Raw genomic sequence first — 19253 nt, 5'->3', positions numbered from 1 at the left:
ATTGTTATGATGGAGTTTTTCAGATTGTTAGATTACATGTGTAATAAATAATACTTGACAGATTCCAATGATTTGAGATTTAGTATGACTTATTAAAATTTGTAACTCAAGATTTTAATATCTTTGGAATCAAATATCCAGCAGGAGAAGTTGTATTTTTTGAATAAGGGACAATATGGAAGAAGAAGAATATTTTTAGATTATCACTTGTTTTTAATTGCGTCCCACTCTTTAGAATTATGCTGACTTTTAAAAAAAATCCCAAATTGTAAGATTTCTTCTCATTGAAGCTATAAGAATCTTACATGGAATTTTCTCCTAAATACTTAAAGCCTATCTATTATTCTGTTTATAGTATTGCTACCTCATTATTAGCATATGAATATTTTATAGTGTTTTATGCTGAAATGATTTTGCTCTCAGAATATTATCAGGAAAAAGTAGAAATTGGTTTTTTAATATCCTGTGCAAGGTAAACAGCTCATATTAATGTTAATATTGCAGACATTTTTTCAATATAATGGCATTAGGCTGTGTCCATACAATTGTTTGTTTGTTTCTTTCAGAACCCTGTCAAGAAAATTCCAGACTCTCATGAAATTACACTTCAACATGGGACCAAAACAGTAAGTGATAACTCCTAGACTTTCTATATCCTAATGGATTTCTCCAGAATTTTTGGACCACTTATGACAAGCTAGAATAGATAAACATATATGTGGTTGAAACCGTAATACATTTTAAAATGAAATACAGTAGGGAAAAAAAGATGAGTAGCCTCTGTCCAGGTGGGCAGCCAGCATTGCCAAGACAAGGTTCTTTCATGACTCTGTAGGTATGAAGATGATAACAAAAGGCCTGATATTTGGAGGGGAAGGTGGTGGTCACTGAGATTGATGGGTGCAAAGTAGTTCCTTTAAAAAAAAAAAAAGTCCTCAAGTGTCTTGGAATAGATTTCTTTATAAAAGGGATTGTTAATATTTTTCCATGTAATTTTTTAGTAGTTTTTTTTTTAATGGGAATTCCAACAAGTGTATTTTTTCTTCATCCCTATAAACTCAGATCATTTGTTAGGTTTTAACAAAAAAAAGGGCTACAGTCAATTCGTCTTCCAGTTTTACAAGTTTTACATTGTCTTCTAGTTTTCAAATCTTAAGCATTAATTTAGGTGTGCCAAAACAGAACACTGCTCCACATTTCTCTGTTTTCTGTTTTCTATAAGGTTTATTGAGAAGCAATCCTACTCCAGGTTCATCCTGTTTTTCTGGCTCATCTTGGTTTAGTCTCTTTCAATATTCAAAATAGTTATGCCAATTTTGAGTACTGTACTTGCTTTGGTGATTCTCTCTCTTCTCTGTTTGGCTTTATGAGAAGCAATCCCATTCCAGGCACAACCAAACCCTTACACTGCTTTAGGGTGTGATAAGGGAAAGCTGTATACTCAATTTGGTGGCCCTGTCTCTTACCATCAAGCAGACAATCTCTAAAACATAATAAATTACTCATCTACAAATTGATACAGTAAAATGACAATCCTATATAAATGAGTGGAAGTCAATATCTTTTTTCAGGACACAGTCAATAGTACATACAGAGTTTCCATAGTATTATATACATTTAATCTACATTTAAATATCCCATCTGTACCTCTTGCGTCTAATGATTTTAGGCTGATGATTACTGTATTCCTGTGGAACTGAAATGAATAAGGAAAGATTTCCCAAGCTGAAGAGTCTTTCCAGAAACCTGATTGATTTTCCAGTTGTCTTGCTTGTACAGCGTAACAGAAGTTACTTTCTCACAGCATAACTGCAGAGAGAAATTTTCTCCTAACAGCTTTGACATATAGGTGAGCATGGGAAAGAAAACATAAAAGATATTCTGAACGTCTTGCTTTTTAATTTTTAAAATTACAACTGGGAAGTACAGATAGTAATAGCAGCAGACAACCCGGTTTAGAAAGACTTGTGCGATTTGAAAAACCTTCAGACCGTTGACACTCCAGGATAGAGATCGAAACCTGAAGGTTCTGCTCATAAAGGCAGCACATTGACCTCCACCTGATTGCGTACTGGCAGACTTGGCAGTGAGCATGTCTTCCCAGAGCATAGTGCCTTAGTGCCTAAGACTCTGTCTAAAGAATTGTGGCACCTGATGGCCTTGTCTCAGAGCTCACATTGGTAACACTGTCCACAGTTACCAGTGTCACAGAAAGAAAAGAGTCCAGACAGAGGGAGATCTCCCACGTCCATGCCCAAATTCAAGGACACGGCAGAGTTGGGCCACCAGATATCTTCACTAGGGGGAAAGAGCCCAAGGGCTGAACATCCCACTCCCAGCCAGATCTCCAGAACCACTGAGAGACATTGTTGTGCTTCCATGCTGGAGGACTTTCAAGCAGCCCAGGATTTGATGCACAGCATGGCCTCCTTCTCCTCTCCAGCATAAGCTCCACTGAGGGTGCCATTGAGAGGCAAGCCAGCCATGATGGTGCCATGATGGCTTGATGCTTATTCTTGCCATTGCTGACACACCAATCCCAGACACCACAGCTGGATCCAAGAAGTGAATCTTCACGTCGGGGCTCAGTGCTTAGTTCAGCTCTTCCTTGTTTGTCCTGTACAGACACCTTGGAGTCAGAGCCTGACTCCAGCAGATCTTGTCAGAGCAACAGTAGGAGATCAACTTCCATCTGGGATTTGCAACAGTACATGGCACCAGGGCCTGCTCAATGGCAACCCTCTACCCAGTGGACCTTTTGGACTCTCTGGGCTTTCCACCAGTATTCAAAGGTGTCATTGGTAACATCGGACAGCTTTGTCCCACTACAAGCACCATCCACCTCAGCAACAGCACAGTGGGTAGAACCTGCAAACTTCTTCAGAATGCACATCACTACCTCAGCCTTAAGCCATTGCCAGGCCAGGTGTCGCAGATAGTTTTGGCACTGGTACCTTCAATGACATTGGCACCAATACTGACTACAATTCCACTACTGGTACAGGCACCAATACAAGCCACAGCACCGCTGCCAGTATCAGCACTATTGGTACCACCTTCGGTGCCATATGTGCAGGCACAGGAATTCAACCATCTATCCTGTTGGGACCTATGCAGCACGAGCTCCAGCCACTGACAGGCACCACCACCACCTCCTCCTCTCCTGAAGAGGCACTTGTAGCCTTGACTCCAGTGTCTGATTTGGAGGGTTAAAGCCCTTCAGTAACTTCTTAGAAGGATGGCCTGGGGTCTCAGCATACAAGCAGAGGAAGTAGTAGAGGATGTTGACCCTGTAGTAAACATCCTGTCTTCCTTTACCCCTGGCTGCATTGTTTTGTCTTGCCTCTCATTAGGTCCATTTCAGACACTACTAAGACATTATGGCAGACATCAGCTTCCTTATCTCCTGCTGCCAAGTGTAACGAGATGAGCTGCTTTATTCCATCAAAAGGATATAAACATCTCTGTTCTCATGTTCTCCTAGACTCCTTAGTGATGGATGCAGCCAACCACTGGGAACACCCTGGTCTCCATTGCCCACCATCCTTGCAGACTATTTTAGATACGGCAGAATCAGTTACAAGGGCCATGCATGGCATCACTGACTATGAGTCTTAGGTCTGCCTTATGTGGTCTAGCACATTAACCAGGACCTTTCCTTAGAGGATACATATCTTTCTTACAAGAAAACGGGCAACATAAAGTACCCTTAGAACAATAGGTCTCCATATCTCTGCCACTCAGTGCAGGCACTTCATGTCACAGGTGTACCCACCTCAGGGCCACCCAAGAGGGGCCTAGAAGAAGAAATAGAAACAGCAGGAGATACCAGCAGCTGTCATCAGGCCAAGGCTTTCGCCAGTCTAATAAACCCTCATCAAGCCATAAGCAGCAGTTTTGAGGGTACAATCCAGGAAAGAATACTGTTGGGTTTTTTTACTCCATCTTGCCTTCTCTTCCCAAATATTTCCTTCCTACAGTGCTTGGTCCCAAATTACTTCTGTGACAGAGTTATAGCAGAAAGTTACACAAAAGTAGTGGAGGGAAAGTATGAGCCTCAGACTGAGGAGATCTCTGCTCCCAGGGTAACAAGGAGGAACTGGTCTAGAACCAGCAGAGGCAGTCAGGGGCAGTCAAATACTTGGGGCTACTTGACCAGGCCTGCAGAATCAGGCCAGCCTAGGCTGATTAGAACACCTGGGGTTAATTAGGGAAACCAACTGAGACTGGCTATAAAAGGAATTTGCTTGCAGTTGGTGGGGGGGTGCATGTTGCTGAGAGGATGGAGGAAAGCGCTGCTGGGAATAGGAGGAAGACAAACTACAAAAGGAAACTGGGAGGATGAAGCGGAGGAAAGGAGGATGCTGGGAAGTTGTGGGGAAGCCATGGGGTCTTGTAGCACATTGCCCACCGCTGTAATAGGGCATTCACATTGGCAGCCGCTGTAATAGGGCCCCAGGCTGCAATCTGGAGTGGGCCTGGATTCCCTCCACCCAGCCCACTTCCCCATTTATACTTGGGGAGAAAAGGGATTGTGGAGTTTATTCTCCCCTTTACCATATGCTGGCCAATGATGAAAAGAGCTCAACAAACAGAAAACAAATGGCTTAGGCATGGTGCCTAAAATTGAGGGCTGCTTTTAGCCTTTAAAGCAAGCAGATGCACTTGAAAGCACATTCTACCATGAGCATTACCCAATGGTCTGAGAGGGAATATTCCATCCAGTTTTCCTCCCCTCTGCCCTCCTCTCTCTCTACTCCCCAACCCTCTTCAGGGACCCTTCTCATGAGCAGCTCCTAATTTAAGAGGTGCACATCTCCTATTTATGGAGGCAATAGAGGAGGCTCCTGCAGAAAACAAGAGGCAGGATTTTACTCCTGCTCCTTCCTAATTCTAAAAAGCCAAAAGTGGGCTTTTGCTACTTTTGGACCTGCTAGAACTCAAATTCATAAAGAAGCTCAAATTCCACATGGTCTCCCTGGAATCCGTATTGCCTTTCTTGGAACCAAATGGCTAGTACTCCACCCTCAACTTGAAGGACATGTACTTTGATTAATCAACCTCACAGGAAGTGCCTGAGACAACAGATAACAAACATTACCAATTCACAGTGCTCCCTACCAGCCTCTCCTAAGCCCCTCGGGTATTTATGAAATGCGTGGCAGTGGCTGCCGCCTTTCTTCGCAGACACAGGGTGCAGGTCTTTCTGTACCTAAATGACCAGCTCAAAAGTCAGTCCAGATCTCAGGTAGAGGCCTATGTAACATTCATCAGAACCACTTTAGACAATCTGACTCCTCAGCAAATCCAAATCCACTCTCCTCACATTTCAGAAGGTAGAGTTTACCGGGGCAATTCTGAATTAGTCCCATGCAAGGGCCTACTTCCCCATAAAAGAGTTTCAGGCCATTGTTACCCAGGAACTCAGTAATGACAATAGAATTTAAAATTTAGACTACGATCAGATCTTAATTTTGTTCCTGACACCAGAAGCACAGGTCCCCCGACACTGTATCTATCACCAGTGGATTTTAATGGCCCCATTAAAAACACAACTCAAATATAAATTTAAGCAATCTATTAAAGAATTAAAATAGTACCCAGAATATGATGATACAAGCCAATGACCCCAGTACAACCAGTAAACAGTAAACCAACCCCACATCCTAGAACCAGAAGAGAGAAGAAGATAGAAAAGGATTCCCCAAACACAACAAGGTAAGTATTCAAATACTTTACAGGTCTGGCTTAGATGACAGATGGTATTCAATGGATGTGGAGGGAAGAAGCAACCTTTGGACCTTCTACTGTTCAGCAGGGGAACCTGCTGTCCGGGGAGGAACAGTAGGTGATCCTTCGATGTTATTCAGGCTCAGGTCAATCACGGATTCAGGTCTGGCTTACAGAGGGCTTCACCACAGGGAGCAGGCCAGGACTCCAGAGTGGGCAAAGGAATGTAGGAGCTTTGCTGGATGTCCCCTAAACACAAATCCCCACACTCTTCGGTGGAGGCTGTGAAGGGAGGCACCCACAGTAGCATGGCGATTCTTCTCCCTCAGGAAGCTTCTATCCTACAGCTGGATGGTAGGCCTCAATTGAGCCTTCGCCACAGACTGACAGCAGGACAGGCAAGAAGCAGCAGCAGACCGAGGAACAAAGGATCAAGCAGCCAGGTTGTTCAGGAGGAGCCCCACCCCTCAGACGGTTGGTCCTTTTAAAGTTCCTTAGGCATACACAGTGACCAGACTCACTGTATACTGGTGTTGATATACAACACAACAACGTTTTATATCAACAAACCGAGTTGTGCACTCTTTCTCCTCGGTCACAAAGACTTGTGTATAGAGTACTTAGTACATCTGCAGGCCGTGTATCTACTGGGTGCTCAGAATGATTTAGCAGACAATCTCAGCTGTTCCTACTAGTCTCATGAGTGGTCCCTTCATCTGGAAGTGCCTAATTAAATTACATTAAATTAAATTAAATATTCCAGAGGTGGAGACTTGCACATATAGACTTCTTTGCAATCTGTCACAACAGAAGGTGTCCCCAGTTCTGTTCGTTCCAGAATCTCAGTTCAGGCTCTTGTGGGAAAGCATTCATCTTTACTAGGGACAGCAGCTCCTGTATGTTTTCCCACCTATTCCAGTGATTCACAGAGTATTGCTAAAAATCAGTCAGGACCAAGTACAGGTCCTCCTCATAGCCCTGGCTTGGGCCCATCCTCACTGGTTCACTGCTCTATTTGACATGTCAGTAGCAGCTCTGATCCTTCTTCCATTATTCCTCGACCTTTTCACACGGGGCTATAAATATCTACTGCATGTGAACCTCAAGTCCCTCCACCACACAGTGTGTAAACTCCATGGTTAAATCCCCTGAATCTTTTCTGTTTGGAGCAGGTTAGACAAGTCCTCCTTAGCAGCAGGAAACCTTTCACTAGAGTTACCTAGGCTGCAAAGTGAAACAGATTTTCAGTTTGGACCAGTCAGCATGGTTTCTTCCCGATGCATGCTGTCAAAGTCAGACAGGACTCACAGATTTGTCAGACCGCTCTGTTTATTAGCAAAGCTGCTCTGCTAATTTAACCCAGAAAATGTGAGTGCCATACAAGGTTCAAACCCCTTGATTTATACAGTCAAAAGAAAGTCAAAATTAACAGGATTATAAGAGGGGCAAAACTTCACATAATTAGTGTGAGGCTAGTTAAGTATCTTCATTTCCACATCAAGCACATAGCAATCTCCTGTCCATATCTCCTTGGTTATCTCAATTGCTTTCTACCTAACACCTAATGTTCCTTTTCCTATTAACTCTGGCTAGCACTCTGGAATCTGCATACCTACAAACAACATTAACATACTTTTCTTCTTCCTGTTCAGAGACAAACAGTATTCCTTCAAATTATTCAATTATTACAGCATAATTCATCTTTCTCTTACAGTATAATTCTTTCTACTTTCACAATGCCCATATACCATTAATTTTGGACTGCATTTGCCATCTTAAAAAACAGGGGCTCTCAATCTTTTTTGTCAGAGTGCACTTAGCCATCATATCTGTTTTTCATCTGTGGTTCCTCAGTGGTAACGAACACAATGGCTAGCTACTTCTTAAAGGGTCTAGATAGACTTAACCGTCAAGTCCATAAACCAGTTCCTCCCTGGGACCTTAACTTAGTCCTGTCCAAACTTGGTCATCTATTTGAACCTCAATGAGTAATTGACTCAATAAGTAATAGCAAAAATGTTTTAAGGGATGTACGTAATTCAGACTTCTCTGAAGAGATAATAGAAGCTCTCCCAAAAAAATGGAACACTGCATGGCTGACATGGAAGGAACAAACTAAGGCAATGATTGTGATATATGGCTGTGTGAGACTAGTATTTCTGTGCACTGGTTATAGTTTATACAAAGAGGAAGATCAGACTACCTCAGAATTATTTTCATTGAATTATTTTTGATCTGTCTGTGTAGGTATCTGCTTTGGGTTTGGATCCCTCAGGTGCTCGTCTGGTAACTGGAGGCTATGATTATGATGTTCGGCTTTGGGACTTTGCTGGAATGGATGCATCTCTTCAAGCTTTTCGATCGCTTCAGCCTTGCGAATGGTATGTATTGAGACTACCTTTTTGACTTAACAGTTGTTGTATTCTAGCTTCTAGCTGTCATACACTGTAATTTGCAAGATAAGTCTGTTAGAATTATTATCCCCTAATATTTTTGCATTAGACAAAATGAGGATAGAGATAGAAGCATGTGGCCCGTCTTTCACACTTTTCTGAAAGACACGCATATTTTCTCCTGAACTTGCTCTGCATACTGTACTATGCAAATATTTAAAATAGTATACACATGTATCTGCTAAGTTAATTATAGGATACCCCTCTCAAGATAAATACAGATTTAGTTTCTTAAGTTAATAAAGTAGGTAGATAGCTAGCTTTAAATGAGGAGGAGGGATAGGGAAGAGGACACATGCTAAGAAAGAAAAACATTGATGGTAGACTCACATAGGGACTAAAGTAGGATTAGGGCTTCTACAGTTACATGAATTTGAGAGGAGAGCATCATCAGAACCTTTTAATTATTTTTGAAGAAGATCTGACCAGTTGGACTGCACTGATACTGGATGACAGCATAGCAGACAACAGAACAAAAGAAAGGCCTAAAGTCATTGTCAGGGGCGAGCACTCATCCCCACAGCACCCTATGCCGGTCACTCAAGGAATCAGCACTCCTGCCTTAGAGTGTCTTCTGCTGATCAGTGACCCAGCCTCGGGCGCAGGTCTTCTGCTGGTTCAGCTCTATGCCCTTCCTGCTCGTGGTGTCCTTTCCTCCTCAGACTGGCCTAGGCCAGTGCCCCTGTACTCTGGGGTCCTTCCCTCCCAGGGAACTCCCAGTTCCCTTATACCTACCTTGCCTCAGTGACCCACTGCCACTCGTCATCTGGCCTCTTATCTCAGAGGCAAACTGCAGTCTGAATTGGCCACTCATCATTGGCAAGGAGGTGTGGACCTGCTGCCTTTTCTGTCCTGGCTGTTTCCCTGCAGCCTTAATGCACTCAAGCCTTGCCTCAGGCCCTGCAACTTGGGAGTGAGGTCAGGCCAAAGCTCCCCAGCTCTGCCTGCCTTTTCCCAGCACTGCTCTGTCCCTGGTGGCTAGGTCCCTCCTGCTCCCCAGCTAGAGCAAGAGTGTCTGTCGTCCCCCCTTCCCCCTCCCTCCTGAGACTTTATTTATACAGCCCCAGCTGGGCTCTAATTGGCTATATCTGCTTCAGCTGCGGACTCTGCTCTCTCCCAGGGCTGGGTTTTAACCCTTAAAGGCCAGTGTGGAGCAGATACCCCATCAGTCATTTGTTTAGAGATCTCTTTAGAAGAGATCTTACTGCTGCAAGTTGTGTCTTGAGATGGGCTGAGTTCCTGAAAAACAGCCCTGTCAAGAACATGAACACTGACAATATCAGGACGTATTCTGCTATGAAACTAAGAAAAAACATTGCCCTAGTGATCTATCAAGATTTGTTAATGGCCGGAGATCTGGCATACAGAAAGCCAAGATCTTGAACATAAGAACGACCATAGTGGGTAAGACCAAAGGTCCATCTGGCCTAGTGTCCTGTCTGCCGACAGTGGCCAATACTAGATGCACCAGAGGGAGGGAACACAGCAGGTAATCCTCACGTGATCACTCCCGTCACCCAGAAACAGAGGCTAGGGATACTATTCCTACCCATCCTGGCTAATAGTCATTGATGGACCTAGATTCATGGAAGTTATCTAGCTCTTTTTTGAACCCTGTTTTAAAGTTCTAGCTTTCACCGCATCCTCTGGCAAGGAATTTCACAGGTTGACCGTGCGTGAATGAAGAAAAACTTCCTTTTGTTGGTTTTAAATCTGCTGCCTATGAATTTCATTTGGTGATCCCTAGTTCTTTGCCAACAAGCAAATTATAATTTGCCAACAAGCAAATTATAGACTAATAAAAGCACCAGTCAAATGGGACAGTGATAACGAGGAGCTGTCTATTTTAAATAAATCTTTGCTTTCCAAACAGCAGAAATTTATTAATTAAAAAAATGTAAAATTTCCAGCATATCTGTAAATAGTGCTTTCTCATGATCCTTGGCTTTTGTAGACCTTGAACCGCGTCTAGTTTGCAGTTTTACTTTCGAAATAGCGCTTTTTCGAAAGAGTGCCATAATGTGATTATGCAAACGAAGCACGGGAAATTCAAATCCCGGCTTCATTTGCAATTTTGAAGTGCCTAATTTACATCCCTCTGTCAAAAGAGGGATGTAATCTAGATGTACCTTCAGTGTAGCTATATGTGGCTCCCTTCCCCCATTTGCTCTTTCAGCTGGGGTTTGAATAGTTTATGTTCATTAGCTGCAGTCTGAACAGCTTCCTGTTATGCTGAGTAATGGAAAATCCCCATAATGTTAGATACTTGTTAAAACCACGTTGCCTTAATTGAGTCAATTGTATTAATTCATAGGAATATGTAATCTGTCAATGTATGGAGTGCATGAAGAAATATGAATGAGAAACCACCAATCATAAAGAAGTAAAACATGTGTTACCTTTTATGGCCATGAGGAAGGGTCCTGAAAAGTGCATAAATTGATGTGACTGGTGGCCAGGTGGGGTCTTTTCCACGGAAAGATATAACAGCATGCCATGCTCTGAACTTGACTGGGAGCAGTAGAGCCCTCCTGCAGAGCCCAAAGGACTCCGGAAACTCTCATCACCTTGCATCCAATCTCCAGGAAGCTATAGTATGGCCAGCCTCAGCAACCTGCAAAATTGAAACTAACTATTGCTGCACTTGCAGCCTGCCTCCAAACTGCCAGCATGAATGTGTGTGTGTGTGTGTGTGTGTGTGTGTATATTGCCGTGCCATTAAGATTGTACAAATAAAATGCCTTGGTGCTGCTCTAGTACACCCTTTGTCTGGGTTTATTCCCTGGCTCATTCCAAAAGCAGGTAACACACATTACCTTGGAAAATGTATGGTCAATTAGGACTTACAATAAATGCCAAGAAGATGAAATGGTTGCATCTTGGAAAATGAACAATAGGTAGTTTTGAAATGTAGCAATGGTGAATTATAGAATAAGCAGAATCTGAACTGTTCCATGAGAGATGAGGTTAAAAGACAGTGTTGTTAAATTACAAGTGCTGCATATAAACTGATGAAGTCATGGACTGAAAAAACACTTGTATCAAAGTAAAAATTTATCAAGTTAGTACACATCAGTTATATCTTATGGTCAGTAAGAAGCTGTGGTAAATGAAATTGATATCAGATGTCTGGGGAAGTAAAGATGAAAGGATGGAAAGAGTAAAGTCAACTAATTTTAAGAAAAATGAAGTTAGAAGAAGATAGGTTGAGAAGCCTATCAGGGTGTGGGATTGAGGGGTAGCAATCAAAAAGATTATGATGGGGACATCAAAGATGACAAACAGGTGATAGGGTGCCGAAGAAAATAATGCAAGCACAATGAAGGTCAGTCAGGCTTATAAGCCAGCCATCAACAACACAGTGGAACATCATATGAAGAGATATGACAAGTCTGGACTTAATTGTGAAACTGTCTAATGAAAGACAGAAATGGTAGTTCTGTACTGCCCCCTGTGTCCATAAAGGTACTCTGAGATTAAAAGAATAAATCTTTCTGGGTATCAGAGTTAGTTTGACTGGTCTGTACATTCCTGGACTTTCCTTTTTCCTGGTTTTGGGGGAGAGGTATTGTCTTCACCCTTCACTAATCATGTGGGACCTTGCCCATTTTTTCCATGAGTTCTTGAAGTTAATTGCTAATGGTTCAGAAATTGCTTTAATTCCTTAAGTACTTTCTTCACTATGTTACTGTACAGTTTTAGTTTCCTTATTTTGTTAACAGTTTGGGAAATGGCTTTGGTAGGGGAAAAATGCATTCTAGCATTGTGCATTCTGTCACAAACCAGAGTTTTGTCTGAGGTCAATACATGTGCTCTACTTGAAATTTCTCAGGTTATTGTTCCTTGTGTGTTCTCTTCATACCTGAAGTGTGTATCAAACAAGAATGTTGATAGAAAAATCATCTTGTTTTAATGTAGCCTCTGAAGATTCTTTCCCCTGGATCTATAAGTAAAATAAGTTACGGGATAAGAGGGAAGGTCTTCTCGTGGACTGGTTAAAAGACAGTAAGCAAAGGGTAGGAATAAATGATAAGTGAGTGGAGAAGAGGTAACTAGTAGGGGTCCCCCAAGGGTCTGTCCTGGGACCCATCCTATTCAACTTATTTATAAATAATCTAGAGAAAGGAGTAAACAGTGAGGTGGCAAAACTTGCAGATCATACTAAACTGCTCAAGATGGTTAAGAATGAAGCAGACTGTGAAGACCTTCAAAATGATCTCATTAAAGCTAAGTGATTGGGCAACGAAATGGAAAATAAAATTTAATGCTGATAAATGTAAAGTAATGCACATTTGAAAAAATAATCCTATCTATACATACAAAATGATGAGAACTAATTTAGCTCAAGAGCGAGATTTTGGAATTTTTGTAGATAGTTCTCTGAAAATATCCATTCAATGTGCAGTGGCGGTCAAAAAAGCAAACAATGTTAGGAGTCACTTTAAAAAAAAGGAATAGAGAATAAGACAGAGTATCTTATTGCCTCTATATAAATTCATGGTATGCCCACATCTTGAATACCGTTTACAGATGTTGTCGCCTCATCTCAAAAAAGAAACGTTGGCATTAGAAAAGGTTCAGAAAAGAGCAACAAAGATGATTAGGAGTTGGGAACAGGTCCCATATGAAGAAAGATTAAAAAGACTTGGGGTATGTCTACACTACCACCCTAGTTCGAACTAGGGTGGTAATGTAGTCAACCGGAGTTGCAAATGAAGCCGGGGATTTTAATTTCCCGGGCTTCATTTGCATATTGCCAGGCGCCGCCATTTTTAAATGTCCGCTAGTTCGGACTCCGTGCCCACGGCTACACGTGGCACGAACTAGGTAGTTCGGACTAGGCTTCCTGTTCCACGAGGAGTACAGGTAGTTCGGAAGCCAATCCGCTGACCCTCCCAACTGCTACCCTTCAGTTCCACCACCCCCTCCGAGCGTTTTTCCACCAATGGTCCCTCATTACCTCGGACAAGTGGGTTTTGAACTTAGTCCAATCTGGCTATGTCATCCCCTTTACCTCTACCCCGCCCAACCACCCTCCTACCCCATCCCTTTTCAGGGACCCCTCTCACGAAGCTGTACTCCTGCAAGAGGTTTCACACCTCATTCAACTGGGCGCAGTAGAACACTTACCAACACAATTCCGAGGCCGGGGATTCTACTCAACGTACTTCCTAACCCAGAAGAAGACAGGAGGTTGGTGCCCCATATTAGACCTTAGGCGCCTCAGCAAATACATTGCATACCACCATTTCAAGATGGTTACCCTCTCAACTATCATTCCTGCACTCGACCAACACGATTGGCTTTCGGCTCTCGACCTTCAGGACGCATATTTCCATATTACAATTCATCCTGCTCACAGACGCTTGCTCCGATTTACAGTGGGTACCCAACACTACCAATACAGGGTGCTCCCATTTGGTCTCTCCACAGCCTCCAGGGTATTTTCCAAAACCCTATCGGTAGTAATGGCCTTTCTGCGACGCCAAGGCATCATAATATTCCCATACCTGGACGATTGCCTCATAAAAGCTGCGTCTTTCGACGAAATGAAGGCCATGACAGATACCACAGTAGCCCTTTTACTCAGTCTCGGGTTTCACGTAAATTATGCAAAATCCACTCTACGCCCAACACAGAGACTGGAGTTCATAGGCGCCCTCCTCGATACAATCGCAGCAAGGGCCACTCTTCCCGAACACAGGTTTGCGATATTCTGCAACCTTGTCCGAGCAACACAAGTGGTACCTACTGTCACGGTCCGCCACTGCCTCAAAATCCTCGGACACATGGCCTCCACGACTTACGTCGTCAGTTTGGCAAGACTCCACATGAGACCTCTTCAGTCCTGGCTCGCTACGGTGTACAGACCCTTCAGGGACCAAATCTCCAAGTATGTCGCTATCCCACCACGCATTATCAATTCCATGCTCTGGTGGACAATTCCTCAAAATATGCTACACAGCGTTCCCTTTCAACGTCCAACTTCTACTCTCATGCTTATAACAGATGCCTCACTCATGGGATGGGGAGCCCATTTGGGAAGCATCACAGCCCAAGGCAAATGGTCATTTGTGGAGCAAACACTCCACATCAACCTCCTCGAATTACGGGCAGTCAGATATGCATGTCAATACTTCATTCAGCATATAGCCCACAAGACCATCACCATTATGACGGACAATACCACCTGCATGTACTACATCAACTGGCAGGGTGGCGCCCGTTCCCCTTCCCTATGCTCGGAAGCCACCAAATTCTGGACCTGGTGCCTCTCACATGGGGTCACCCCTTCCGCTGTCTATCTTCCCAGAATACTCAACGTTACAGCAGACGCCCTAAGTCGCATGTTCATGGACCAGCACGAGTGGGAGATCGACAGATACGCCCTCACTCTGATCTTCCGTCACTGGGGCCAACCGGAAGTGGACCTCTTCGCCACAAAGAGCAATCGAAAGTGCCACCTCTACTGCTCCAGGGGAGTCCTGGGGAGAAGTTCCCTCGGAGACGCCTTTTCCATCACATGGGACGCCTCCCTCCTGTACGCTTTCCCCCTCTCCCACTCCTACACAGAGTCCTGGACAAGAGCAGATCGAACCAGGCATGGGTTATTCTAGTGGCACCTGCGTGGCCCAGACGAACATGGTACCCTTACCTCCTCAAGATGATGGTAACGGACCCATATCCCTTCCCTCCACATCACGACCTCCTCTCACAAAACCACGGTTGAACCCTTCACCCGGACATCCCCAAGCTGAAGCTCCACGCTTGGCTCCTTCATGGCTCCAAGATGCCGAAATTGCCTGTTCAGAACAAGTGAGACACATACTAATTAATAGTAGGAGATGGTCCAGCAGGAAAACCTACCGGTACAAGTGGATGCGTTTCTCCCAGTGGTACGCTCAAACCCATGCAAGCCCACCATATCTTGCTCCTGTACATACCTTATTGGACTACTTACTCTCTCTGAAACACTCCGGCCTAGCACTCAGTACTATCAAGGTCCATGCTGCGGCCATAGCGGCTTTTCACCATTCTCAACAAGGCACTTCCTTTCTCGCTGACCCACTGACCAAGCGTTTTTTCAAAGGCCTGCAGAACACCTTCCCTCCGCTCCGGCCACCAGTCCCCATTTGGGACCAGAACCATGTCCTTAAGAGCCTCACAAAACCCCCGTTTGAACCAATAGCGACCTGCTCTTTGTCTCATCTGTCCATGAAAGTGGCTTTTCTCATCGCCATTACCTCCAGTAGGAGGGTGAGTGAGCTTGCAGCCTTAATGGCTGACCCTCCATACACCGTATTTTTACAGGACAGGGTGATACTCCGACCCCACCCTAAGTTCCTACCTAAAGTACCCTCCCCCTTCCATGTGAATGAACCCATACGCTTACCTGCCTTCTTTCCGAAACCACACACGGAACCGATCCAGACCGTGTGGCACACTCTCGACGTCCGACGAGCATTGGTGTTTTACATAGATCGCACGAGACCCTGGCGAGCCTCGCCTAGACTTTTCATCTCCTATGCTGAAAGATCTAAGGGACAAGCAGTCTCATCTCAGAGAATCTCTAAATGGATTACATCCTGCATTAAAACCTCTTATACCCTATATAACAAAGACTTACCTGGATCTATCACAGCTCATTCCACTAGAGCGGTAGCTTCCATGACCGCCTTTCTTCGTAACGTTCCATTGCAGGACATTTGCAACGCTGCTACGTGGTCATCTGACCACTCGTTTGTGTAACACTATGCTCTCTCCACCTCGATAGCATCTTCTATGGCGGTTGGACAAGCCGTGCTATCCACAGTTACTACCACACGGCTCCAAACCCATCTCCGTGAGCCAACAACTGCTGTGTAGTCACCCAGAGTGGATCACCCACGGGGACCACTCGAAGGAGAAGAAAGAGTTACTCATCTTGTGCAGTAACGGTTGTTCTTCGAGATGTGTCCCCGTGGGTGCTCCACTACCCTCCCTCCTTCCCCTGCTTGGAGCCTGATACTCTGGCAGGTAGAGAAGAAACGGAGGAGCCGCGCGCGTGCAGGCGCCCCTTCAGTCCCAACGACACTAGAGGGCGCCACGGCGCCTGCGCGCTGTGGCAGAAACAGCTAGAAAAAGTCTCTGGTCGCCGGCACGAGGACACACCAGCACCCAGAGTGGAGCACCTACGGGGACACATCTCGAAGAACAACCGTTACTGCACAAGGTGAGTAACTCTTTCTTCCTGCCTTATCAAGGCAATGGGAATTTTTCCAGTGCTTTCCCTGAACCTAATAGAACGGAGTCTCCCTTTTCTTGTTTGAGGCAAGCATCCATTTCTACTCTTGAGGGTCAGATCTTTCTCATATGCCTTCTACTCAACTCTGGAAGTTCCATGATTTGACTTGTAGGTCCAACCTAGGGATGTAAGCGACTAGTTGATTATACAATAAGGAGCTTCAGGGAGTAGCCGAGTTAGTCTGTTACAGAAAAAAACAACAAATCGTCTGGTAGCACTCTATAGACTAGCGAAACATGTAGATGGTATCATGAGCTTTCGTGGGCACAGCCCACTTCTTCAGATGACCGGAGTTATGAGTAGGGGATATGAAAACTCGAAATAAATAGGAGAGGGGAAGGAGAGGGGGGAGAAAAAGAAAAAGAGACGGGGTGGGAGACAGAGCATCATTAAGTATCTGGAGAATAGCTACTTAAACCTAAGCAGATAAAAATCAAAGTCAATAGATAGATTCCTAAAACAATAAGGATACCACTCAGGGAGCTGTTAGCACTTTCAGTGCTTATTAAGTAGGTAGAGTCCCCACCAGCGTATATCACGATTGAGTCCATTAGCATGTGATTTGAATTTGTGGATGAACTGGGATTCCACGGCTTCTCTGTGTATTTGGCTTTTAGCGCTGGTTTGTGACAAGACAGCTACTTGCAGGTCTGTCAGACTGTGGTTAGGCAAGCTGAAATGCTCATCAACAGGCGTCTGTATATTCCCTTTACATATATCCGATTTGTGTCCATTGATTTTTTTCCCCCACAGAGACTATCTAGTTTGTCCAATATATATATAGCACTGCTGGCATTTGAGGGCATAGATCAAATTACTGGATGTACAGTCACATGACCCTTTGATTTTGTGGCTTATGTTGTTTGCTCCAGTGATGAATTCGCCAGTGTAGATATGCGAGCGGAACTGGTATCTTTTTTGGTTGCAGGGCTGGGTTCCTGCAGGTTTATGATGTGATTGTGTGGCATGGTTATCAAAAAGAATACGTTTCAGGTTCGGGGGTTGTCTGTACGCAAGTAATTTGATTAGTCGTCCGTCCCGTCCCTCTCCCTCCCCCACCTCCTGCTGCCTCTATCAAAGAGAGGCAGAAGGGGGAGAAGCAGGAGCCTGCTTAAAAGCTGTTCTCCCCCCCCACCACCACACACACATACCATTCCCCACAATGGTATCTCGAGGGGGGGGGCGGGGAGGCGCAGGTGTCATGGGGGACCAGGCGCTAGCTGGGAATCTGCTCTCCTGGCTTGCCCCTGCCTCCCTCCCCCCAAACACACACACGTACACCGTGCTTTAGCTTTTTAATGTATTAAAAGCCTGGAGATTTTTAATACATTTAAAAGGCAGAGCTGCAGTGAGGTTAGCTCCTGGGGCTGGGAGCTAACCCTGCTGCAGCTCTGCAGTTGCCTCCCCCTTATCAACTAATCCACTAGTCGATGAAATCTCTCCCTTATCACCTAATCCACTAGTCAATTAGCTGTTTATATGCCATTTAACAGCCCTACTCCAACTAGAATCTATAAAAATAAGTTGAGATCTTATACTTTTAACTTCTAAGATTTGACTCTCATGTCCATAGTAAGGATGACTTTTTTTAAGCAGGATATAATTAATGTGGACTAGAATTTGGCCAAGATGCTGGGGGTTCTCACACCATGTTTTGGATGATGAGCTCTTGTGTTGTAGGTCCCTTAGCTTTACCAAGTCGTCGTATTTAGATTTCCCTTGTCCTTGAAGATTTGCTTTTGTTCCTTATGCTCTTTGGCTAAGTATCTAGAAACTAAACAGAAAATGAAAAGGGAGATTCCTGAAATCATTCTTTTCAAGGAGAATATGTTTTTGTGACCTAAGGAAAAATATGCTTCAGGCTGCTTTTCTGTTAAGCAGTCAGGGTATGTCTACGCTGCCACCCTAGTTCGAGCTAGGGTGGCTAATGTAGGCATTCGAAGTTGCAAATGAAGCCCGTGATTTAAATATCCCGGGCTTCATTTGCATCTTGCTGGGCGCTGCCATTTTTAAATCCCTCTTAGTGTGGACTCCATGTCCGCAGTTACACACGGCATGGAGTAGGTAGTTCAAATTAGGCTCTCTAGGTACACCTCGTGGAATTAGAGAATCTAATTCGAACTACCTACTCCATGCCGCGTGTAGCTGAGGGCACGGAATCCGCATTAAGGGGGATTTAAAAATGGCGGTGCCCAGCAAGATGCAAATGAAGCCCGGGATATTTAAATCCCGGGCTTCATTTGCAACTCCGAATGTCTACATTAGCCACCCTAGTTCGAACTAGGGTGGCAGCGTAGACATACCCTCAGATACTAGTGATAAAAGTGAAGAGTGTCTCTCCTCAGCTCTTATCTCAGAAATAAGGTCAAGATTTATTTCCTTAAGTAGTATGGACATTCAGAACTTTTTAGATTTTTGCTCTGGTTTGGTTATAGATTATTATGCTTATTATTGTCAGTGTTAAAATATCATTTAGAGGCTCTGAAATTGGGGACCTATTATTCTAAGCACTGTGTATGAATATATAGTATGATAGTATGAATCATGAATAATTTTACAGGTTACGTATTGAAGGTAAAGGATCATGGAAGGGATTTATTGACATTTCACAAATACATGCTTTTGAAATGGTTGCCCTTAATCTTTGTGTCTGTCCCATTTTCAAAAGTGTGTAAGGAGTCTAAATGTTTAAATCTCTGTAATGTCTTCCCCGGAGATTTGGTTGGAGAGCATGGCCTAATGGTCATGATTGCCAAGGGAGTTATGGGGAAGGGAGACAGGGCCCT

At 44.1% G+C, this 19253-nt stretch overlaps 1 protein-coding gene across 2 annotated transcripts in view; it reads left to right on the top strand.

Moving 5' to 3' along the window:
• The window catches only part of WDR70 (WD repeat domain 70), a 265120-nt gene that overhangs the window by 78034 nt on the left and 167833 nt on the right, over nucleotides 1-19253 (top strand). For both annotated transcript variants that reach the window (XM_006139468.4, XM_006139470.4), the window contains exons 6-7: nucleotides 567-626; nucleotides 7978-8111. In XM_006139468.4, coding sequence (XP_006139530.2) covers nucleotides 567-626; nucleotides 7978-8111 — 194 coding nt within the window. The remainder of the gene's footprint in view (nucleotides 1-566; nucleotides 627-7977; nucleotides 8112-19253) is intronic.

The sequence above is a fragment of the Pelodiscus sinensis genome, chromosome 6 (assembly GCF_049634645.1).
Source record: "Pelodiscus sinensis isolate JC-2024 chromosome 6, ASM4963464v1, whole genome shotgun sequence".
Taxonomy (NCBI): domain Eukaryota; kingdom Metazoa; phylum Chordata; order Testudines; family Trionychidae; genus Pelodiscus; species Pelodiscus sinensis.
The sequence above is the reverse complement of the archived record's forward strand: the minus strand, read 5'-3'. Positions and strand labels throughout refer to the sequence as shown.